Source organism: Petaurus breviceps, unplaced genomic scaffold (assembly GCF_028583685.1).
Source record: "Petaurus breviceps papuanus isolate PSGF00001 unplaced genomic scaffold, PetGlider_PUasm1.0 90721, whole genome shotgun sequence".
Lineage (NCBI taxonomy): Eukaryota > Metazoa > Chordata > Mammalia > Diprotodontia > Petauridae > Petaurus > Petaurus breviceps.
In genome coordinates this window covers 4,454,489-4,479,517 of record NW_027187322.1, presented here as the reverse complement: position 1 = coordinate 4,479,517, position 25,029 = coordinate 4,454,489, and the positions used below count along the sequence as shown (strand labels likewise).

Below are 25,029 nucleotides of genomic sequence, written 5' to 3'. Positions count from 1 at the left end.
TTTACAATGCAGTCTCAAGGCCTTTGGTTCCTGTGGGCTCTTGTGAGCGTGGCTGGGGCTGTGGTCTGTTAGCTTCACTCCTGCCCCTTGAAAAGCCACATTAGAAACAAAGAAAGAATGAGTGAATGAACTCTCAAGAGCGCCCACCTGGGCCGATGGCAGGGTGGTCTTGGAGGGCCAGCAGTATGGCATAGCAGGCTGCTTGAGCACTGAAGGCACCTTTAAATGAACAGGGTTCAGGCTTCCCAAGTAAATGTGAAGGGAGCAACGCTCTACAGCACTTTGGGGTTCTGTTTTAGTCCATTTATTTCTTGTGCCTTTGGCATTTGGGGCCCAAACCAAGCATTGTAGTCCTGACTTTATTATGCAGAGCCTGGCTCTTCTGAAATGCAGCTTAATTTGAATTCTGTTATAACTCACACTTAATTCATGTTTGAATGGGTAAGGGCCACAGTCCAGGGTTAGGGGAGGAGGGTCACCTTACACCTCATAGTGCAGCAAAACTAAGCATTTCTGCTTTGATTGAGATGGCCATACCCCCTACTGAAAATGGAAAATACATTTTTTGGAGAGGCTGAAGTAAAAAAGAGCTGCTATCAAATCTGGCCATGAAATATTCCCAAATGCTTCGGCTACAAAATACCTACCTGATTGGTCTCTTCCTTAGCCAGTATAGGATTGATGAGTTTCCAGGCCTAGGTGAGGTAGGCCAGTCTGCCTAGAATCACACACATCGAGGAGGGAGAAGCTTTGTGTGGCCACTGAGACAGACCCTTGGCCTCTTCTTCTTGGGACTGTGAGGCATATTGATCACCACACAGAAGACTTTTATTTCCAGGTTAAGAATATGTATAATAGGGGCGGCCAGGTGGCTCAGCGAGTAAGAGCTCCGGCTCCAGTGTCGGGATGACCTGGATCAAATCCGGGCTCAGACACTCAGCACCCACCCAGAAATAACTGGCCGTGTCACCTTGAGCAAGTCACTTAACCCCGATTGCTTAGGGGCGGCCAGGTGGCTCAGCGAGTAAGAGCACCGGCCCCAGTGTCGGGATGACCTGGATCAAACCCGGGCTCAGACACTCAGCACGCACCCAGAAACACCTGGCCGTGTCACCTTGAGCAAGTCACTTAACCCCGACTGCTTTAAAAGAAGACAGAATATAGATAATAAGTTTTTAAAGTAGATTTACTTGATAGCATTCTGAACCTATAAATCTGGATTTTTAAGGCATTGACGTGTTTTGTGGGACCTGAAAACTTAAATTTAAGAGAGCTTCCCATGATGCATGAGAGTGGTGTTTGCTCTTAGAAGCCCCCAGGCTGCCTCTCTTAAACACAGCAGTCAAACCTCAGACAACATGAAGGGCAGCCAGGCTCAGGATGGGAATCCAGAGTAAGAGACATATGCAGCTGGCATGCTGCAGAGGGGCTTTCTTCCCGTCCCTCCTGACCCTGCCTCACCAGGCCCACATGCCCACTTCTGTGATGGAAATAGGAGAAAACAGGGTTTGCTTTACAGAGTTGTTAATAATTCCCTTCCTGGAATGGCTTTTCAGAAAAGAACAGATTCTGCTCCAACGTAGCTTTTTGTCAGCTGCCACCATGGGCCTTGCTGCCCTCCCAAGGCGTGTCCCAGGGCTGCGGACACTGTAGGTTGACTCCGGTGCTGCTTGCTGTCCCTTTGTCCCTTGGGCGAACATGCTGACCTGGGCCAGGCGCCTCCAGCAGTGATGGAAAAGTGTGTATATGAGTGGGGAGGGGGCTGAGAAGCGGGTTTCCTGGGTGTTTTGAGATGTCTAATCTCCTTTATTTCCATAGTGGCAATGAAATGACACTAAGGTTTAAGTAGCAGAGCCCAGGTAAAACTGTGAGATTGCCCTGAGGGGGGTGCAGTTTCTGTGCCCAAACAGCTGTCTCTTCAGCAACTGTTTCTACGTAAGAGAAATTGAAGGAACCTTCTTCACTGTTCTGGAGAATTCTTTGGGGCTGGGTCTGTGTGAGCATTTAGGTGGCATGTGCACACTGGGGGGCGGAGAAGGCAGGCTAGAGCCAACATAGCACAAGCCAGATCCATGAGACATTCATGCACTGCTCTGTATTTGGTTTTGCTTTAAAAAGCTAAACATTTATCACATCCCTAGAAAATGTATTAAAGACATTCTGGGATCTCAGCACAAATCTGCACAGAAATGTGACTACATGGGGTGGCCAGGTGGCTCAGCGAGTAAGAGCACCGGCTCCAGTGTCAGGATGACCTGGATCAAATCCGGGCTCAGACACTCAGCACCCACCCAGAAATAACTGGCCGTGTAACCTTGAGCAAGTTGTTTAACCCCGATTGCTTTAAAAAAAAAAAAGTGCCACTACCTCAGATTTACTCCTGCTAAATCTTAAGAGGGTTAAGGCAGGAGGAAGGCCCCCATTTTAACAAACTAGACCGACTGGGGAGAGGGAGCTGGACGGATCACAACCCTGTCACGTAAAGCAGAGCAGTTTGTGTTCTAACTCAGAGATGCCGAGGGCTTCGGGAAGGGCACCACTTGAAAGAAGACTGTAAAAGTCCTGACTCCCTGTGCCTGCAGCTTGAATCTCTCCTTTCTGCTTTGGGAAGGAAGAGGAGCAGCCAGATTGGCAGCCTTACAAACCATCCATCACCAGTTCTGGAAGACACAAATGGTCAGTCTGTAACGCTCATTCGATGGAGCCTCTGTCAATTGGTTACGTTAGCCTCAGAGGAACACTTTGTACAAACTTCCTCGGGCAGAGTTTTGATTCTCTGTTTAAACCAATTCTTGTGCATGAATGGGAAGATTTGGCCTTGCCATTATGGGCAGTCCCCTGGCATGAATGTCTATCCATACACATCAAGGGGCCTCTCAATGGGGGGTTTGGCTCGGGTTGGTTTTTTTTTTTAACAGTAGAATGCTAATATTAGTGCTTGTTTGAGTACTAACTGTAATGAAGTTAAAAGGTTCAAGGCCCAAGGCAGATATGCTTTAATAATTTTTTAAAAAGATACTTGGGAGACAACATTTTTTTTCTTTGTACCTTTCTAGCTGGTTTCCCAGGAAACCAATCTCCTTCCCTTCCTCCCTCCTTTCTAAGTGAATATAAATATTTGCTTGTAGTAGCCTGTGAACCATTCACTGTAAAGCATTGTGTCCTCTTAAGCAAAGGGACTGCTATTATCTTCTTCCCTTGGGAAACCAGAGCCCCTTGGTTTGGGGCCGATCTCGTGCCTCTCTGGCAGCATTCCTATTCACAGACTTTTGTTCTGGAGAATACTTTTCAGAAAATTATTTGGTTTTGTTAATTCCCTCGAGTCCACATAACCTGGTTTCCTTTGTGTGATAAACACCCATAACCATGAGCTGCCACAAACTAGAGATAACTTTGAATTCAGTTTGTTTCCATTGCCCATAGGATCACTGACTCAGTTAATTTGCTTTTGTTCAGTTGCTTAAAAAAACCAGACCAAACCAAGCAGCCACACAGTGCCGCTGGGCTCGAGTGAGAGTCGGGCCGCAGCTGCTTCGGCCATTGGCCCAGACTGACTCTGCTCCAGAGATGAGACTTCCTGGTGCTGCACGTGGCCTTTAGTGTCCTGATCCCGGAGCCCAGAGGGTGACCAGACCACTGCCCAAGGTCTTCCCATACCTGCTTTGGTGCCTCCTTGGGGCGGCTCCATTGTCTGATCTCGACAGTCCAAGTGTCTTTGTGTTGCTGGTCCTGAATGTTTGGGGATTTGTCGCATGATACAAACACAGACGCCTGGTGCCTGGCTGAGCACCTGGATGGGGACGTGGCTGTGCTGGGGGGCGTGAAGGGGTTTGGAGGGTAATGTACCACTTTAGCTGTATGTGCATGTGTTCTCTGCTGCAGGCTTGCCCATGCGATCGTGCCTAGAGCACTCTGGTTTCCAGGTGACAGACACGATTCACGGTATAGTATATGAGACCTCTGAAGTGGGAGCATTCTCTACAGCTCTAATTTCTTTCTTTTAGTTCTTGGTTTCAAGAAATGCTTTTTAAAAAGAAAGTTGTAATGCTTATGTAAGTAGCACCAGCTGCCTAAGTCTGGGCTGGGTTTGCAGAACTTGACAGCAGCTGCCAGTCCACAAGGGGATTGCTTGGCCCTCGGGCCAAGGCCAGCCACATACCTGGGTTCTGTTTCCTCAGTAAAGAATGATGCTTGATCTCCTGGTCCCCAATGGGGCCCCTGGCTTCTCGGGGTCCCAGTGAAGTGTTGGAGGTTTGGAGGCTTCCTTCTTCCACACCACTTTGAACATGTCTGCCTGTATAAATCCAAGTTGGAGACTGACTCTGGGGCTCCAGCCCCCAGGATTTGACATCAGTCTCGCCTCCAACTCTTAGGACATGATATTTTCAATGTGATTAAATGCATTTGAAATTAGATTTCTTAATTGGAGATGTTCTGGGGCATCCCGTATGAGGTTGGAAATCACTAGCCCAGTGTTTTTCCTCTGTCACTGCTCCTTGTGCCCATTCCTCTGGTACTTTAACAAAAGAAAACTTTCCCTCAGGCACTTTAAAGTTTACTGGGACATTACAAGTTTGGAACCCACTGCATAGCTAATAATCACCAAAAGAACTGAGTCCTCTGTCTCTGGGAGGATCCAGCGTTCGGTGGTGGCCCAAGGGCTGAGGATCACTCAGCACTGCTGGCCTTACTTGACTTAAAAGGATACTCCAGGCTAAGTAGAGACATTATTTTCCCTACTACAAATTGGTTTGATCCTGGAATCAGACCTTAACCTTCCCAACTCTGTTTCCTCTTCTGTGAAATGAGAAAGTTGGATGACCTTTGAGTTCCTGTAATCCTGTCCCCTAGGAATCTGGGTGTGGATCGTGCAGGTGCTGAAAGGCCGGCCCTAGCTTCTGAGCTCCTCTTCTCTTTAGCTGAGCAGGAATAGAATATCAGAGGAAAACGCCTCTAGCCACCCTTGAGCTGTTATGCACTATTTTTTATTGATAAGCTTTTTTCACACCACAGCTGCTTCCCCACAAATGCTCAAATGGGCTCCCTTACAAATAAGATTACCATTTTTTCTGACCTCAGAGCACCTAAGATCTAATTGGGACAGTCCTAGCAATAAACCCAGGGCCTGTCAGTCAAACATTTACACATCCTGACAATCCATTTGTGTCCCTTGGGTAGAATTTCAACAGCTCTTCAGCTCTCGTGGGAAAAGACAGCTGGTGGCATTGACCAGCTTGAGGATGTCTCTCCACCCTCACCAAAGGAGGTTTCCTCCTGCCTTTGCCCAGCCCAGGATCTGGCTCCTGCTCCTTGTCCTTCATTTCCCCCAGACGTGCTTTGGAGAAGCCTCATCTTCTGTGCTGAGGAAACAGACCAGAGCCTTCGTGGGGCTGCTGCTCTTTCAGACCATCTCCCATTCGGTGGAGGGGGAGGAGGAGGGAGACAAGGGAGGATACAGATTCCTTTGTAAAGGAGCTAATTGTAAAAAGGGATGATGGCCTTAACAAAGAGAAATGGTGGCCTTTCAGGCCTTGAGAAAAAGAAGCCATTTGTAACTTGGATGGAATGACTTTCTTTCAGGAGCACCATTAGGTAAGGCAAAGGGGCTTCTTCCATTGGCAGAGTAACCTTTTAACTGTCACCCCCGAGAAGATGCCGCTCTTGTTATAGCAGTGAGGTAATGACCGTAGCTCTGTTTAGAGTTTGTATGCAGATCAAATCCCGTTACAACACATTGCCAGCAGACAGGCATGTAGCCTTTTGGTTTAGCTGTTCTCAGGTAGTTTCATTAGCACTGGGAGGTTGGAGGGGGAGGTGGTGTGGGCCAGAAGGGAGGGACAGGGGAGGGGGAGGTTGCCTGCATCTAGCAGGATGCAGATCTGGGTTGACCCCCACAGCCTTAGGGAGAGGTTTGGGGTCAGTAGCCTCTAAAGCATTCAGAGCAGTCCTTCAGCTCCTTGGCACCTTCCCTGCCTCCCCTCCCCTCTAGGGGTGCCTAGCAGCAAGCTTTAATGGCTGTGCAAGATTTAGTGCTTACCCTCTAAAAGCATGATCTAGCCGGAGGGGAGAGATTCTTCTTTATGGGATGTTTGGAGTCTAGTTCTAAGGCAGTAGATTGGAGCTAACATTTATATTTCTTTAAGGTTTGCAAAATGCTTTACACACATTCTAACTTGACCCTCACAACAACCCTGTGAGGTAGGTGCCATTTTTATCCTCATTTTAAAGGTGAGAAAACTGATTCTGAGAGAGGTTATTTGACTTGTCCAGGGTAATAACACACCTGTTAGTAAGTGTCTGAAGTGGGATTTGAACTCAGGTCTTCCTGGCTCCAACTCCAGCACTCTCCACTGCACCAAGCTGCCCCCACCAAAGGAGTGAGTGCTTTATGGAAGGACAGAACTAGAGTGTAGCACAGTGAGTTCACAGAGCAGGGTTTCTTTAGGATGAGGTCAAGGCCTAGAGATAGGTTTTTCTAGACTGTGAGTTGTCTTGGCTTTCCTTGTAACGGGATTTGACCTATAGCACCTTTGCTTGAAGGGAGTAGGAATCTCATGAGACGGCCCCCCTTGTCCTTTGATTCAGCTGTCCATGCTCAGGAAGGGAGTGCTGCGTGAGTCTGTGCAGCCAGGCCTGGAGGCCGCCTTCTTCCCCAGGAGCCTCCTTTCTGCCTCTGTGCTTCTTGGGTGCGGTGAGCGGATGCCCTCAGCGCCACGCCACGCCACGCGCTAAGACGACCCTGTGGCGGGCTGTCTCCTGCTGCCACTGGCCACATGGCCGCCTTGGCGCAGGTGTCTTTGATAGAGCTGTGGGCCCAGGAGGTGTGCTGCTCATGAGGCGCTTTTGCAGTGTAGAAAAAAGAGGCTTCCCTTATGGGCTTCTTTGTTCTCCAGCAGCGTAGAGCCGGCTGCATTTGGGGGAGCGCTCTCTGAAGGTCAAGGCTGCTGCCATGACAATTACCTTGTTGGCTTCCTTCTTCCCTGTGCCCCTGTTAAAGATGGCAGAGCCTGGGGGCTGGATGGGGCAGGGAGGGTGGAGGTGCATTTTAAAAAACTTCTCACGAAGCCCTTGTTTAGTAACCTATTGGTAGACATAGAATTTATTTTATAATTTCATTGAGGAAAGTGATAGAAAATGATCCCCTACCTAGGAGATTTCACTGAAATTCTCACAACCTGGTTTGTAATGGGGCACAAAGGAGATGTCTTCATTACTTGGGTACCTGCTTTGGAAAGTCAGGGACCAGATAGTTGAGCGAGAAGTGTTCCTGCCCGTGCATGGGGAGAGCTTGCTTGGGCCGGCTCTCCTGCCTCAGCAGGACATTTCAGCTTCACCCTGTCCAGCTCAGTTGTCTTGGGAGGAGGGAAGCGTAGACTTGACAGCTGGTTTTGATGCCTCACCCTCAACCCCTTCGAAATTCCTTCTGGAAGACCGAAGTATTCCAGTTACTTTCCTCTAGCAATGAAATTGTTGGTAGGAGCGAGGGCGGCCCCTGGAAGGTGAAGCTGCCGTTTGGACTAGCGGCTCAGTCTTTTTTCTCATAAAGAATCTGGAGCCATTGTAAGGTTCTGATGCTTATTTTTGTTGGATTTTGGTGGCATAGTTTAGGCTGATGCTGGTCAGATCTGGCTGTAAAGAGGCTAGCTTTCCTAGTTCTGTGATTCGGTTTTGTCTAGTTGTGATGGCTGCAAGTTAAAGTCCACATTCGCTTTCACCACCTCATTGGAAGTGTTTGCTTTTTCTCATTCATAGAGGTCCTGTAATAAAGAAGGAGCTGGACAAGCCCAGAACGAGGGTGCGTGCCAAGTGAGTAGTCATGGGAGATGTGGGGGTGGGTGGACCAGAAGCTGAACCCTCCTCAGAAGGGCCCTGAGGTTTCTGCTGCTGTCACCCTTCTACCCTGGGGCTAGCTGGAGAGCCCTGCCTCTCCACCTCTCTCTGACTTTGAGTCAGATTTGCGTGTGGAAGACACTGGACCTAAGTCTGGTGGGAGGGAGGAGCCAGGCTCCTAAATGGAGTTGAGGCCAAAAGATGGAATAGGTCCACAGCTCAGCAGCCACGTGAACAGACCAGAGCCTTGGGCTGAGTATAACATGAGGTGCAGCAAAGGGGTGAATTTAAAACCTTGAACTGGGTGCAGAAAAAATTAGCCTTACCCAATAGGGGTAGGGTGGAAAGCATTTTGCATGATCATCTGAGTCAGCTGTAGGATGGGACAGCCAAGAGAGCTGAGGGAGGTGAGAGGGGAAAAGTCTCCAGGACCAAGGAGCCCTGCTAGGTGCTACCCTTGTCTGCCCTCATCCACAGTGATAGGTTCGGGTCTGGGCAAGGCAGTGTGACAAGCTGGAGGGTCTAGAGGTGGGCTGCCAGCTTGAGGAAAGACCCCAGTGTCCACATCAGCTGGGATGACCAGCCTCCAGGATTAGCAGGCTGTTGGGGAGGAGTCATTAGTCTTGTTCTCTGTAGTCCCCGAGGCCGTGGGCATCTGTCCACAGTCAAGGCTGGTGTCCACTCAGGTCCAGCCCATCATGCTTTACTTTTGAATACCGCCTTCTGGCCTGAGAGAAGAACCAGTATTGGGTAGAGGGGGGGCCACTATGATGAGACTCCCAGGCAGAGGTCTCAGGGTTGGACTAGATGGGAGGGGGGCTAGGAGTGGAGAGAAAGTAGGCCTTCCGATGACACGGACACGTGAAGCCCACAAGGCCTTGGCGCTCAGGCCAGCCTCCATCCAAAGAAGTCTGGGGGGGTCAAACGTACATGATCCACAAGTGACCCTCGCTCCTTACCCTTAGAACTGGTAGGTACAAAAGCTCAGTGCTCCCAAAACAGGGAGAATGACTGTTTTTTTTCCTCTTTGTGTCTGTGTAGGGTGCTGAGGCCATGGTGCTGGAAAGTGTCATGTTCGCTATTCTTGCCGAGCGGTCCCTCGGCCCAAAGCTGTATGGAATCTTTCCCCAAGGCCGCCTGGAGCAGTTCATCCCCGTAAGTCCTTCCTTTTCCATGGGGGCTTTTGCAGTAGGAGCAATCTCATCTCCAAAGGCGGTTTTAATGTCTGTGTTGGTAGATTAGAAAAGCATTTGCTGGCCAGGTAGCTTTGCTCAGGAGGAATTAACACTCACCTAGTTCCCTTCTTTCTTTACTGGCGTTAAAATAAGTTTAAAATGTCAGATAGACTTGAGCTGTAGCAGCAGGCAGTGGGATCTTCCTCTGAACCCCAGCTGTCCTGCAAAGGCAGCCCAGAACGAGAGGTCCTGTGCACTGGTGAGATCCCACACTCCCCTTAGCAGAACTTCGAGCCCTCTCTTTGGCTTAGCTAGGAGGGGAGCTGTGAGAGTGAGCAGGTTGCCTTTGAGGTCCAGGGGCCCACCTTGTTCCCATCTTGAAAGGTTCCCTGCACTGGGATACTTTGCCAGCTATTGGCCCATTCTGAGCAGCCTCTCAGACTTGGAGCTCCTGAACCTCGCAGGGGATGGGAGAAATGGCTTCTCTCTGAGCTCAGCTCGCAGGCTTCCAAGAGGAAGATCTGTAGCTGGTATAGCTGGAGGGAAACTTTCTAAGTCAGTCAGCAGATCCCAGGACATCCAGGAGTCTCTGAAGGAGGGCGATTGTTTCATAGCTTCAGATTTTCAGGAAGCTTCCCCCATCTCTCAGCTAACTTCCCCCCACAGACTTTTATTCCACGAGGTGCTGCCTGTCCCTTTTTTGAGACCTCTGGTGTCAGTGATGTCTTCTGGGGGACAGTTTGTGTGCCCCTGGCCTTCCTCTGTCAGAGCTGCCTAGGGGGAGGGTCTCACTGCCATTGACGTTAGCACCTGGTTCCTCCTGGTTGGTCAGCATCTAGTCCATCCTTGGGCTGTTTGTGGTTGTGACGGTTAGGGTTAGGTGGGACATCACATTCTGCTCCTCCCTCTTGCCCGTCTCCACGTCCTATTCAGGGATGCTGGCATGACCACGTGATTTTGTGTGGCTGAATGGGGTTGAGAGGCCCGATTTTTAACCAGAAGGTGATTGGGTCTCTTTGGCTCCCACCTTTTCAGGGATCTTGTGCATTTTGTCACGACCTTTGAGGAGGGAGGGGAGCTACTTTCATAGTTCTGTTTCTCTGCATGGAATTGTGAGCCCTGGCTGCAAATTAGCCTTGGCCTTAGATGTTGTGTCTGTTTCCTCATCTTTAAAATGGGGGTCATGGTAGTGCCTGCCTCCCAGGGTGGTTGTGATGATCCCATGAGATCTTTGGCACACTGGAGGGCACTTGGTGCTTATTTCATTCCTTCCTTCTTGAGGGGAAACAGTGTGACAAACAAGCAGTTTCCTTTGATGGTGATTAAGCCTACAGTGGGAATTGGCAGCCAGAACAATTACTTGGAATCTTAGGCTGTGTGATCTCATCTGGAGCTAGAGACCCTGCCAGACTGTCCTGACCAGACCAGCCCCAGAGGATCATGGTCAGCCGGACCACCCGTGTTTGGACCCACAGAAGGTCCCAGAGAGTCTATTTGAGGATAAGGAGATGAAAGAGTTGTTTTCAAACTGCTGAGGGGGCCCTATGGATGTTGAGGTGTGCAGATAGTAACGTGGTGCGGGGATAATGCCCACTGAGCAGGGGTCTGTCCTGTGTGGGGAGAGAAGGGCTGGGCCATTCCCACAGAGCCTCATCTGCTCTGCACAGGGAGGGAGGGAGCTGTGACCACGTTTGCTTTTTCTTTTTCTAGAGCCGCCGGTTAGACACTGAGGAGTTAAGTTTGCCAGATATCTCTGCAGAAATAGCTGAGAAAATGGCCACGTTTCATGGTATGAAGATGCCGTTCAATAAAGAACCCAAATGGCTTTTTGGAACCATGGAGAAGTAAGTGGTCAGCCCGGCCTGGCCGGTGTTGCGTCGTCCAAAAGTGATGCCTGAGTCTGTCTGCCTCTTCCTTGAGTGGTCAGTGATGGTGTGGTAGTTTGTTAAATTACACCTCCTCAGCCTGGCCCTGCCCCCGAGGCCTGGGCTTCTCTGCTCATCTGTGCCCAAGGGGCTCAGCCTCTTCCACTTCTAAGTTCTCAGAAATGCCATTGAACAAATTGCTGGTTGACAGGGTAGGTCCCCCAGGCTCCCCAGGCTTCCCTGGCTCGGATTGGATGGTGGAGGGTTCTTCTTAGGAACATAGGATTGGATTTATGAGCTTGATCAGGTTCATCAGACTGTCTGTAGAACAAGCACAAAGGGCTGAAATCACTTGTCTAAGCTTCCTTTTTCTTTTTTTCACAAAGATATTTAAATCAAGTTCTGAGAATTAAATTTACCAGAGAATCCAGAGTTAAAAAACTAAACAAACTCCTCAGTTATAATCTGCCTTTGGAAATGGAAAATCTAAGGTGAGTTTTCCTTTTATTTTTTGATCCTATGAATTAGTCTATCTAAAAGATTAAGTTTTCTCACTGTCACCATAGCCATCTCATAATTGACTAAAAAATGTAAGATCTCATTGTTTGCTTTGGAAAAGGCCCTGGGCTCCATCTGGAGAACACAGGGCCACCTTAGGAGTGCCTGCAGGGTCCAATACCTTGTTGCATGGCTTGTAGTCTGAACCTCTGGTGGGGCACAGAAGGCTCGTCCTCAGCCCTGCGCTGGAAGACACCCAGGGCAGAGTGCAGAACAGAGAGGTGAGGTCTGCTTCTCTGGCCCCAAGAAGAGATCTGTGACCACTCAGAGCGTAGGCTTCACCATCCGTGCAGCAAAGACCAAGGGAAGGAATCTTCAGCACCTCTTGGCCAGGTTTCACCGCACACCTGTGTGGACACTCTCCAGCTTGTCTGGCAGCATCTGGGATGGGCAGTGCCAGTAGGCAGTAAGCTGGGCCCAGGGCTGAACAAAGAAGATGAGGTGGGCTGGATTGTATGACAGGAAGATGAGGAGAGCCAGAGGGCTCCTCTGGTGCGGCACCATCGCCATGGTAGAGACAAGGAAGGGGGCATCCGCTCTGTGGCCAGCTTTTGGGAGGGCCTGGATGGATTCTCTGCATCACTGGATGGAACTCGTGCATTCAGAAGATCTGTGCAGACACCAGAACCGTGCTGGTCATCTAGAACTCACATACTGGAAGATTCCACTGGTGTCTTAGGGAGTGAAGGGGAGCCTCCAGAGAGGCATCCTCCAAAGGCTTACAGGGCTGATGCAGGGCTCAGAGAAGGGTGCCTGTGACAGCTGGCAGACATCCTGAGACACCTTTTCTCTAAGCTGTCCAAGAGGCCTTGAATGCTTTCTAGAAGACATCGATTTTAGGAGCCAACCAAGCGAGGAAGAGAAGTTTGTGGGCTGGGGCAGCCGGGTCGCTCCCTTACTCAGACCTGCTTTCCTCCCCTCTCTGCCCAGGGCCTGGCGTGCTGGCTGGTGGGGGAGGAGGACATGCCCCTCATGCTCACCCTTCCCACCTCTGCCTCGAGCTTTGAGCTTCTGAAGCCTGCCTTCAGTGCCTGTTCGTTGGCTGTGTACGTGTGATACTGAAAACCATCTCCTTTTCTAGGTCTTTGCTGGAATCGACGTCATCGCCGGTGGTGTTTTGTCATAATGACTGCCAGGAAGGTAGGAGGCGGAACTCTGTCCCTGTTCCATGGCCCCTCACAGGGCAGGTGGGCTTGGTTGTAAAAGGTCCTGGGTGGGATCTGTACCTGCTTTCCCACAGATGACTTGCCCTTCAGGGTACTGGCCAACCCCAGCTTACCAGAAAACCACTCCACCACATTGAAAACTGAAGGGACTTGTGAATCCTACCCAGGCGGCTGGGAGGCACCACAGAGCACTGGACTTGGAGTTAGGAACACCTGGGTTCGAATCTGGCCTCAACACTCACTAGCTGTGTGACCTTGGGCAAGTCTGTCTACTTGCCTGTCTCAGTTTCCTCAGTTGTAAAAAGGGGATAATTTCAGCCACTGCCTAGAATGTCAAATGAGACTTTACTTGTCTAGTACTTAGCATAGCACCTGGCCCATGGTAGGTGCTTGATACACGTTTGATCTCTCCCTCCATAACCCTGCTACAGAACGTATTGGTTTCCTGCACCCATTGGTCCTCATTATTACCATGAGCACCTATGTCTAGGACCATCCACGCTAAACCTTTAGTCCGGCAGCATTCCATTGCCTAAGCCGCCAGGTGGGGCATCACAGTCTGCCGCTGGCTCGCGTCTCTTCCTGTTCAGGTGTGTCAGAGGGACTCTCTGGAGTGTTGACCCAAGATGTTGCACTAAGGTTAGCATAGCCAGAGGAGCCCAGTGCAAGGGACACCAGTGGCTGCCCCTGGGTGCCAGGAGAACGTTCTAGAGCAGCAGGCGCTGTCCTTGTCAGCCCCGCCAGCGTGTGCCTGCTGGGCTGTACTGTCACCAGGGGGTCACATTCCTCACTAAAAGGTCTGTGGGCCCACCTCTCTTGTAGGGAACATCCTCCTTCTGGAAGGTGGAGAGAACTGGGAGAAGCAGAAACTCATGCTCATCGACTTTGAGTACAGCAGCTACAATTACAGGTAACGTGTGTGTTGCCTTCCGCTCCCCTGGCCCTGGGCCCTGGGGTGGGGACATAGACGGGAGCCTGGCCGGGAGGTGAAAAAGCTTCTGACCCTCCTCCATGCTAGGCCATTAAAAGGAGCTTTAAAGATAATGGGACAAAGGAAGAAAGTGAGATCAAAAACTATGATGTTTGAACCTAAGAGTGGTCATGTCTGGGGAAAGGAAGGTATTCCTTTTTAAACAAGCATTTCTAAGAAAAGTTGACAGTTTCTTGGGGAGGAGAAAAGAACTAGACCATCATCTTATGCCATAAACTATAATAAATTTCAGGCAAGTCAGGGACGTAAATATTTAAAAAGCCACTCATTTTTAAAATGAGAGGAGAATAAAGGGTTATCTCTTTTACAATTGTTGGTAGAATTTTTAACCTGTTTAAAAGATTTATAAGTCATTTTTTAATAAATAAGTAGTCAGAGAGTATGAACAGGATTTCTTAAAATAAGTGTAAATGGTTAATAACCATTTAAAAATGTTACATATTACTTTGTAAAATAAAACAAACCAGTAATAAAAAAGGATAAAATTGAATGCTTAGTGCACACACTGCATCAGTTCCCAGCTCTGACCAACCTTTTTAAAAAGCAGCCTGGCATCTCAGATGATCCCCAGTTACATGTAAAGATCGTTTTCAGCATAAGAGTTTGAGTTCTGCATGCACGTCCGTGTCCTAAGCGGCAGATGTGGGGGAGTCGGTGACTGAATGGTAACAGAGAGAGAGACACAGTCTTCTGGCTGTCTGGAGCAGTGACTGCCCTCGCTGCCCCACAGCTGTGTGAATGGCGCCAGATGGAGGAGGGATTTGTGCGGAGCCTAGATGGTGTGCCGCCATTGAGGGCATGACTTACCACCATCACTGATGCTGTTCTTCAGTCGCTTTTCAGTCACAGCTGACCCCGTGTGACCCCTTTTGGAGTGTTCTTTCTTCTCTCTCTCTCTCTTTTTTGGTTGCTTTTTGGAGGGGGAAGGCAGAGCAGTTGGGATTAAGTGACTTGCCCAAGGTCACACAGCGTGTGTGTGTGTGGGGCGGGGTATCTGAGGCCAGATTTGAACTCGGGTCCTCCTGACTCCAGGCCTGGCATTCCCATCTGCTGTACCACCAAATATAAAAGTTGGGAGGATTTCTGTGCTTCGTGTTCCCAACTAGCCCTGATCCCGCCCCACAGGGAGTCAGGATTGGTGCCCCATCTCACCTCATATCTATTGCCTGGGCAACGTGGGCCAGTGGCTTCTCATCCCCGGGCCTAAGTTTCCTGGTCTGTAAAATGAGAGCATTGCACGCCAGGTCTTGGGTCTTGTGACCCAAATGAACTCTTTGTGGTCCAATGAGATGACACATCCTGAGTATGGTGACTGATTTTCTTTTTGTAGAGGCTTTGACATCGGCAATCACTTCTGTGAGTGGATGTATGACTACACTTATGAAAAGTACCCCTTTTTCAGAGCCGACACCCTGAAGTACCCCACAAAGAAACAACAGGTACGTCCACTTCTTGAGTGGTGTTGCCATTTGGGGTTGGGCCTCTCATCTGTAAGCAGACAGACACGTTTCCCTGCAGGATCCTGCACGAGGGAGTTTTGAGAAGGACCTGAGTACAGGAGGGTGTTCTCAGAAGGTGTCCCACTGGGATGCAGTAAGGGACTTTTGGAGAGAGCATGTGCTGCAGGGAGCCTGAGTTTTTTATGGTCATGAGAGAACTCAGATTCTTGGGTGCTCAGAGAGAAGCAAAGGGAGTGGGTTTCCTTTGTGATCCTATGATGATAATTTTATACATTTAAAGCTGTGATTCTGGGAAGGAGCCCTGAGACTCTCTGGGCACATCACCCATGGCCCACCCCCAGGAGGGATTTTCTGCTCATCCCATACGTTCCGTGCAAAGAAGTCACACCACGGCCCTTGTGGAACTTGTCAGGGGTATGGTGACTAGACAGGTCCGAGGTGCGGCCATGCACAAGGCCTTTACGCCCAGCAGGCACTCAGTGAATGTCTGAGATTCCAAAATGAGATCAAGGGAAGACAAGGGGTTTGAGTGGGAGGCAGCAGGCCAGAAACCTGCGCGCTTGGGCTGCCGGAGTAGAAGCCTTTTGGCCCTAGACTGGAGCTCAGTTCCTGTAAAGGGGCGGAGAGCAGCTCTTCTCCACTTCTTGGCATCATCCCTCACCCTCCTTCTCTATGCCAGTCACCTCACCAGGACTAGCCCTTTGTGTGTGCTCTGGATGCCAGCCTATCCTGTCTTCTACAGATAGCCCCCATGGGCCTCCTTGTCTTCTCTGTCCTTCTACAAACACAGCTGGAGCCCTCCCATCTCGAAGATCTGCCAGCCCCCGGGGGCTCTCATCTCACGTGTGTCCATTCATCCCAGAAGTGACTGCCTCTGCTTGCCCTCCTTTCTCCTCATCCTTTTGTCAGCTGATTTTTAGACAGGCACAGGCAACTCCTGGGTGCTCTGAATATTCTCTCCCATAGTAACCTCAGCCATTCCGGGGGCTCCATCATCCCTACTGTGCAGACGGCGCCCAGGGCTGTATCTCCAGCCCCAGATCGTGCAATTGCCTTTTGGGTATTGTAGCTGTCCTGACATCTCTGAAGCAGAATTCCTCCCTCTTTCCTCCCCTCCTAAACCCAGGCTCGGCTAAGGGATGACAGACAGACAGACACCTTGCAGTGCTAGGAGAAAGCAAGCAGGGCCCTGAGCACACTGGATGGATCGATGCCCTGATGAGCTGACGGGAGGTCAGAGACTAGAGGGTCTCAGAATGGGCAGGCACGCCTAGATTGTGGTCTGGAGAATATTTGTGTGTGTGTGTATTTGTGGTGCTGAACCTCCCCCTCCCCTTCCCTTCTTTCAGGGTCTTGGCATGCTGGCTGGGGTATAGTACGCCCTTTAATTAGTGTTTATTGCTTGATTCATTCAGCCTTCCAGTCCTGGCCATCCTGAAGCATGCTCAGAGGTGGGAGGAGCCTCGGAATGTATGATCTGAACGGGGCAGCTCAGAGCTCCATGTGAAGGAGAATGACCTTGGGGCTCAGTCTCCCTAAACCAGTACTGGTCCCGTCAGGCATTCCATTGCCAAATGACTCAGGGCAGACAACCCACCCCCAGGGCTAGTGTAAAGAAACCTGCTTCAGGCAAGGTGTGCACTGGGCCACCAAAGGCTGTGTTTCTGTGTGGCCAGTTAGTGGGAGAAGGGAGGGGTGTTAGAGCTGGTAAAGAAGTGCCCAGCTCCATGCCGCCCTCTAGTGGGCTGCCCCACCAGCTTCTCTTCCCTGAAGCCAGAAAACAGGTTGGTCATAAAACCTTCTATGAGGGTGTTGGGTCCCTCTTCCGGTTGAGTGCTTGGACAAGATGCTTCTGGGGATGATTGGGCAGCATTGAGCATAAAAGCTGCCTGGAGAAAAGGCAGTGGTGTAGGCGAGCCCTTGGGGGAGAGGGAGGGAGATGGGGATATGGGATGGCCTTGGAGGGAGGAGGGCACAGTGTTTAGGAAAGACAAGGGGCATGGCGAAAGCTGGTCCAGAAATTGCTGCAGAGCATGTGTGAAGCATGGTGAAGCGTTGCAAGTTTGCCCACCTGCACGCCATGCACACAGGCACAAGCCTGCGGCATGAAGGCACCTGATTCAGGGGCGCATCTCCCTGCTGCCTGCTATAGGCAGGTTGTGAGTGCCCTCACACTCCCATTGGAGTGCGGCCTAGTCCTGCTTCATGTTGGGAAAAACTCAGGAGAAGTAGCTTTGGAATTCATCAGATCCATCAGGATACCTTGGAGCCTTGGGTTGGGTTTCTGGGTTTGCAAGCTTGCCTCGGAGAGACTGGTAGGACTTGTCGAGTGGCCTGAGTCCAGACACTGACCAGCAATCTCAGGGAGCTGGAGAACATCTCCCTTCACAAAGACTTCATGGCCAGTTTACTTTTTTTTTTATTTTTTCAAAATGTTATTTTAGACTCAAATGCCAGAACACAAACACAGAATAGAGAAAAGAAATAAAAACATGATAAACTATTAGAATTTAAATACAAAGTTAGAAAGGGGGGAAAAAAGCATGTTGTGTGCCTCGCAGAACATGAGAGGGGATTCAGAATATTTAACAACAGATTTTGATTTCAAGAAAGCCTAGAAAATAATGCTCGTGTCGAGAATTGTCCATCTTTGCTTCCTTAAGAGTTTTCTTTTGTTCTGTGCACTTTTTTATTCTGCTCTTTTTTCCCTTCCCCCAGAGGCCACAATAGAGTTGAGATATGTTTCTCCATAGCTGTAGGTACACTCATACACACACATACACACATATGCACCTGCATGTTTCCCGTACCTGTTCTACTCCTGATCTTTGGTTTTTTTGGTAGGATTATCTCCCTCATTTCCTATCCCTCCTGCCTCCTGTTTCTGCCCACTACGTTGCCCTCCTATGACTTGTCTACCCCCCCAGGATCCCTCCCCTATCCTCCCATTCCCATAAATCTAAACAACCCTTCTATACCCCTATTTTACCTGCTCGCTCACCCTCCCTTCTAAAGATCCCTCCCTTGTTGTCCTCTCTCCCTCCCTGTGCCCCTCCCATTTTACTTCTCCCGAATTTAGAAGACTTTTATGCTCTTGTAAATGTATTGTTCCCTCTTAAACCCATTCCTGATGAAAGTTACCAGAACTACCAGCCCTCTTCCCCATCTAATTCCTCTGTATCGATTCTTCCTTTTGCTCCTCAAATAATTAGTGATTTAAGCTGTTCCTAAATAGTTTTACTTTTTAAATTCATATCATTCTCAGGTTTACACCCAGTCTTTCTTACAAACTACCTATAAACTACCCAACTATTGATAAGAATCTTAGACATCCATTTTACTTATATAAAAAGTAAACGGGTAGCTAGGTGGTGCAATGAATAGAGCACCGGCCCTGGAGTCAGGAGAACCTGAGTCCAAATCCAGCCTCAGACACTTAACACTAGCCATGTGACCTTGGGCAAGTCACTTAACCCCAATTGCCTTTTAAAAAAAATAAACGGTCTGGCTTTATGGATCCCTTACAACCAGTCTTTTTATGTGCCTTATATTTCTCTTGGTTCTTATGTGTTGAATCTTCTATTAAATTCAGGGTTTTATTTAACAAAGTCTTGAAAGTCTGAGAGTTTAATCAAATGTTCAATTTTTTTTTTCAGGATATTTAACTTTGCAGGGTGTGACATTTTTGGCTGGAGGCCCAATATTCTTACTCTTCGATATGCTGTGTCCCAAGACCTGTGGTGCTTTAATGTCTCTGCTGCCAGGTCTTGTGTGATTCTGATTGTGGCACCAGCATCTGTAAATTGTTTTAATCTTGATGCTCTTAACATTTTTTCCTTGAGTTGGGGGTTTCAGGATTTGGCCGTGACATTCCTTTGAGTTTCTCTCATAGAATCTCTTTTAAGGGATGATGGACGGATCGCCAGTTTTTTAAATAGCTTTGGGTTGTTGTTCAGTTGTGTCTGACTCTTTGTGACCCTTTGGACCAGAGCACTGCAGGCCCTTCTGTCCTCCACCATCTCCTAAAGTCTGTCCGAGCTTGTGTTCGTTGCTTCCCTGACACCAGCCATCTATCTCATCCTTCAGTCTTTCCCAACATCAAGGTCTTTTCCAATGAGTCCCATCTTCTCATTATGTGGCCAGAGTATTTTAAGTTTCAGCTTCAGTATTTTGTCCTTCTAGTGAAGAGCCTGAATTAATTTTAAATATTGCCTGATCCAGCAGACTCTGAAAAGTCTTCTATCGCCACAATTCAAGTGTTGATTCTGTGGTAGCAGCTTTTCTTATAGCTCAACTCTTGCAGCATAGTGATCACTGCTGGAAAAACTAGAGCTTGGACTGCTCTTGTCTGCAGGGATGTCTCTGCATTGCTGTCTGCTGCCCGGATGTGCCTTTTAATTTCATGGCTGCGGTCCCTGTCTGCCGGCATCTCTGAGCCCAAGAATACAGAATCTGACGCTGCTCTCACTTCTCCCTCTGCAGGCCAGGACCTCACGGGATGTGTCAGCAGCGTTGTGTCCAGAGCAGAGCTTTGTTAGGGTTGGCCTCCCAGCTCCCTCAGAATCACGGCCGTAGCCAAGCCCTGCTAGGGAGGCCGCGGTCATCGGCCAGCTTCTTGTCAGTTCTGAGACGCCCTTTGGATTAATTGCCCTGGTGCGTTCTCCGCTCCTGTCACCGCTCCTACGGCTCAGCCCGCAGAGCTCTCGAGTTTCCGGCCCTTCTGCGCCATTCCCTCTCTCCGTTTTGGGGGTGCTTCTGCCTTTCCTGCTGTAGGAAGGCCGTTGGAGCTTGCAGTGATGGGCTTTTTGTTGTATTCTCCCTGTCAGTCGTTTTCTTCATTTCATGTTCTTTGCATTTTCATGTGTGACTTTTTCTTTGCATTTTCAGGTCTTCCTTAGTTTCTCTGAATATGTCATTTATTTGAGGAAATTTCTCAGAACCCCCAGTAGAGTTTCTCTGTTCTGTCTCCGTTGTTTCTGGTATTTGAACTGATTCGTTGTTGCATTGTTTCAACTGTATCCACACTCTGCTTCACCAGCTATGTCCTCCAGAAGCTTCCGTCCTGATAGGAAAGACAGTAATCGGGAACTAGCGACTGTAGTGGGCTTTCCCAGGGGGCGTTTGGCCCTTTTTCTTCTTACTTGGTCTCAGCGCAGGCTCACCCAGTGACCACTGAAAGCTGAGTGAGCGTGGCAGTCAGAGCTGCTACAGCGGGGGCCTCCGGCCTCTGGCCCCCTGTCCTGCTTGTGACTGGACCTCCTCTTTTTCTTTTAGCTTCATTTCATTTCCAGCTACTTGGCTGCCTTCCAGAATGGATTTGAAAACCTCAGCAACGAAGAGAAGTCCAGAATGGAGGAAGAAATGTTGGTGGAGATCAACAGGTGATTCTTCTTTTCCATTGCACGGGGACTAGTCCTTGTTGTTGTCAGGCGTATCAGGGGCCTCTCTGAGGGGAGCTCCCGGGCCTGGGCCACTTGGGCAAGAGTGGAGGACGGCTCCCTGGCCTGCTGCACCTCCCCTTCTGCCTCTGGCCCCTTGGTTGGCAGCGGCTCCCCCAGGAGCACCCTGACCACCCCTTAGTCCTTCTGTGGGGAGTGTGGCATGTTCGTCCAGAGTCTTAATAATAGACATTTAATTTTTGCAAATTCAGCTACACCCACTAGGCAAAAAAACCAAACCCAAAACCAATACCGCATCCGTGGAGGAGAGAGCAGTGAAAACTCAGTCGTAGGAGCAGATGCCCTGGGGTGGGTGTGAAAAGGGAGAGGGAGTCTGCCCCTGCCCTGCAGCCCCCAGGGGCAGTCACTGACCTGCCTGCCAGCCAGCTTCCCTCGCCTTCTGGCCTTGATGGAGGAGTGGTGCCGAGCACAGAGCCTTAAGCCCACGGGAAGATGGGACTCCCCAAGACTGAGAGAGACAGTGAGGGTCTTTTGGCATTGCTTCAGCGAGGGTGAGGAGAGATGGCCGGCCTTGGCTTCTTTTCTGCTCAGTAAAGTGTGTGTCCCTTTGTTTCAAATCCTGCCTTCAGGAACCCTCCAGGGTGAGGGCAGGGGCCTTCCTCAGCACTGGCTACTCTGATCCTTGGTCCGAGTGTCTGCTTGAATCAGGCATGACAAACCACGGTTCTGAAAACCCAGACGAGATTTTGGGTGGCCTTTGCCCTTCCAGAGGAGGCTACATATGGGAAACCCTGACCAGACCTGGATGTGATGTGTGCCTGACCCCCTGCAGTTCTAGGACCTGTCTCTCATGATGTTTTCTTGCTTGTGCTTTACCTTTTTAGGTTCGCCTTGGCGTCCCATTTCTTCTGGGGACTTTGGTCAATTGTACAAGCCAAAATTTCATCTATTGAGTTTGGGTACATGGTATGTCATATCATTTTCTCCTCTGTTCTCACCTGCCCCTCACCCCCTAGTGAAGTTGTGGAGGGAGTGGCTGGGCTCTTAAAGGCAGTGACTGGCAAGTTGTCTGCTTCCCTCTCATGACGGGGCGGTCCAGACGCGGCTGGCCCTGCCTCAGGAGCCCGGTGACCAGTGCAGGCCCTTAGCCAGCCCCTGCATCTAGACTTAGATGGGGCACGCTGCAGTGTCCCACGCTGCCTTGATTTGGAAACCTTCAGTGGGGGACAGGCAGGCATATGCCGCCCTCTCCCTCCCCCAGCAGCCCATTCATCTTGTTAGAAAGTTCTCCATATCTCCCCCCCCCCATCCCCCATTCTTCACAGTCACGGCACTGGGTGCCCTGGCTCTGAGCACAGCTCTCCTTTTTCACCTTTCCCTCTGTGGAGGAGAGAGGGGAGCGCCCCCGCTGTGTCAGGGCTGCGGTCCCTGAGGCCTGCCTCTTCTCACCCCTTAGGACTACGCGCTAGCCAGGTTCGAGGCCTATTTTGACCAGAAGAGAAAACTCGGTGTGTGAAGGTTGGAGCCGCCAGAAGCAGGGGGCCCTGCACTGTTGGTGTGACGAGAGCAGCTGGGCGGGATTTCTCCTCTGTGCTTGACTCCTGCACCTGCAGCCCAGGAGGCTGGGCCGCCTCCCTTGGGAACACCGCTGTGTGCGCCGCCGAGACTATTAAAGCTGAGTGCCGTTTATTTCCTGTCTCGTTGACGATTTCACTAGGAGTCTTTGACATGAGATGGGGAAGCAAACCGGATCGTGAGTCGAGTGTCTTGTCACCCTTTACTCCTCCTTCCGGCAGGGGGGAGCTTATCCCCCACACACACCAAGAGCAGGCAGCATCTGAGGGGGGCTGTTTCTTATTGTTTCATGGTTATATATTTTTTAAACGTGCTGGTAAAGGTTGTGGCCAGGATGTTTGGCGGTAGCCATGCATTGTAGACACTACTAGCTTATGGAAGGGACCAGAAGCTGCCCACAGCATCACTGCTTGGAGGGCACACTGTGTGTGCCTGTGGCTCCAGGACACTACTGTTCCAGCCCTCGGGTCCAAATCACCAATGCTCGAGAAAGCACATGGACGTAGAGCTCACACTCGTAGCTTCCTTGTGACTGGTGTACATGCTTTACTGGAAAGAACCCTTCTGCCATTTGGGCGGCCAGAGTGCCTGGGGTGGGCCTGAGGGCTGGGGTCGGTGTTTCCACCAGCTGATGGGGCTGGTCTCACTCTCCTGCAGTGCCTCTGCCCTAGGCCTCCCCCTAGCCCAGATGCTCCTGTGTGGTGGGGGGAGGGAGTGAGAGTGTTGGTCTTCTTCCTCCTCCTCGCCCCACCATTTGTGGGGTGGGAAGGGAATCCTCGTAAAGGCTAAGAAGCCCCAGCTACTTCCACAGCCCCCCCTTTGCCCTCTTGGCACTCCACTAGTACCAGGATTGGGGTGACCCTTGGACTGTGCTGAGAAATGGGGGCCCAGAAGAATCGCTGTGAAACGTCCATTGGTGTTGAATGACCCTTTGGGCTAAGCCTTGAGCTCTTTTTTGGCTCTGAACTTTTATTGGGGTTTTGTGTACAAACATTTCAGCCACCACACAGATTGTACTATACTAAAAATAAAAGTGTTAAAAGCAGGCCTGGCTTGGAGTTGCTGTTCGTGGCTTTTCAGTGCTCTACCTAGTGTTGTTAATCTGGGTCTTTGGGTTTTGTTTTTTTTATGGGGGCTATCTCTCAGGGAAGGGGTGGGAGAAGACTGGGAAAATGCAGGTGATGTAGAACACAAAAGCTGTAAATACCTTCTTTTAAAGAAATGTCTTTGCTGAAACCTGCCTCTTATCTCATCAACCCGCTAGTTTTAGCATCCCTTCTGGGCTCCAGGCACTCACATCTTAGCACCCATGTGGTCTCAAGAGTAGGCGTATACTACAGAGGACAGAGATGGGGAAAGGTCCCGTATCTAAGAAATGTATAGAAGAACTGGGGGCGGGGGGCACAGAGTGACAAAAGGCATGCCCACCGGGAATGGACGGAATGGGTACTATCACCCCGGGTGCCCTCAGAGAAGTGAGAAAGATGAAGAACGCCAAAGGGCCATAGTGCGGACTATCGGTCCCCTGAGCAGAGCCAGAACGATTCACACGAGAGAAGTAAAGACAGAGCCATCCACCCCCCCCATCCACACTGGTCACTGCGCGGAGCCTTCCCCCTCCTGGCAGAGCTGGGGACCAGAGCTGTTGAGCGAGGGTGAGTGTGGCTGGGGGTCTGCATGACCTATGCCCCCATGCCTGTGCCAGCCTGGAGAAAGGCTGGTTCCATAAGAACATTGATCTTTCAATTCAGAGGGTGATTTCAAAAGTTGGATTTGTCACATCATAGCTGTGTGGTCTTGTAGTGGTTCCTTCTACTTTCAGGGACAATTTCCCCAACCATAAAATAATTTCTCAAGTTTTAAAGGGACTTTTGTGGACAGATAATCCAGCCCAAGCCTAGAAATAAGCCCCCTTAGGGGCAGCTAGGTGGTACAGTGAATAGAGCACTGGCCCTGGAATTAGGAGTCAGGAGGCCTCAGACACTTAACACTAGCCGTGTGACCTTAGGCAAGTCACTTAACCTCAGTTGCCCTGCCTTCCCCCATCCAAAAAAGCAAAAATAAAATAAGCCCCCTTAACAACATGGGCAGTGAGCTCAGGGAGGTCTGTAGGAAGACATGCCTTCAGATCCTCCCAGCTCTGCCTCAGTGTCCTCTAAAACACTACGATGGGCTATGTGACTGCTAGCCTTTGGTGTTTTACTGATTAATATCACCTCTGTCAAGTGGTTCCCCAGACTTGGAGAGGGAGAGCCTGTGACTACCCCGGGCAGGGGACTAGGAAGCTGGTCGTTCTTCATCCATGCTCCCAAAGCCTCGTCCCCACGTGAAATAACTCGGTTCCCTCAACTGAGCCTCCCAAGGCAGAGTCGAGGACCCTCCCAGCCTGGGCCTCCTTTGGGCGTCTCCAGCTTCCCGTCTCGTTCTCAGAAGCTCCTTCCCTCTTAATGAAGCCCAAGATCTCACTGGCTTTCTTGGTCGCCACATCAGACTGCTGACACGTGCCGAGTCTGATTTCTTCCAAACTGCTGCCTGCTACCCACCTACCCACTCCTCTCCTCTCAGATCGATGAAGTTGATTTTGCAAGGTAACGTTGTTCTCTAGTGAATTTAATCTTAGACTTGGCTGAATTGGATTCAAGCTGGTGAGATCTTTTTAGATCTGACTCATCCAGGCTGTTAATTACTGTCCCCTTGCCCCCAGCTCAATGTCACCTATGCGCCCAAAGATCTGCACACGCTGAACTCCTCAACAGACTGCTAAGTATCCCTGGGAAGGGAGCCGGGCTACAGCATCTCACACCGAGAGGAACGTGAAGTTCTTTAAAGGGCATCAATAAAACGGCTGCAGTCCAGCCAGAGGGCTCATCTCCTTTGGTCAGCCCTCTCGTGGGCTCTTCCCCCCCAGGCCTGGAGTGCTGGGCCAGCCTAGCAGGCTTTAAGGCCAAGCCAAATCTGTACTACAGCTCAGAGGCCCAGCCACAAAAGGGGCTTTGTTCACCCCACCCCC

At 50.2% G+C, this 25,029-nt stretch overlaps 1 protein-coding gene across 1 annotated transcript in view; it reads left to right on the top strand.

Moving 5' to 3' along the window:
* The window catches only part of CHKA (choline kinase alpha), a 36,769-nt gene extending 13,705 nt beyond the window's left edge, over positions 1–23,064 (top strand). The window contains exons 3-12 of the mRNA XM_069066522.1: positions 7,753–7,806; positions 8,872–8,985; positions 10,716–10,849; positions 11,257–11,361; positions 12,510–12,568; positions 13,417–13,504; positions 14,916–15,024; positions 20,320–20,426; positions 21,329–21,410; positions 21,901–23,064. Coding sequence (XP_068922623.1) covers positions 7,753–7,806; positions 8,872–8,985; positions 10,716–10,849; positions 11,257–11,361; positions 12,510–12,568; positions 13,417–13,504; positions 14,916–15,024; positions 20,320–20,426; positions 21,329–21,410; positions 21,901–21,960 — 912 coding nt within the window. The 3' untranslated portion in view covers positions 21,961–23,064. The remainder of the gene's footprint in view (positions 1–7,752; positions 7,807–8,871; positions 8,986–10,715; positions 10,850–11,256; positions 11,362–12,509; positions 12,569–13,416; positions 13,505–14,915; positions 15,025–20,319; positions 20,427–21,328; positions 21,411–21,900) is intronic.
* Positions 23,065–25,029: the final 1,965 nt, after the last annotated feature.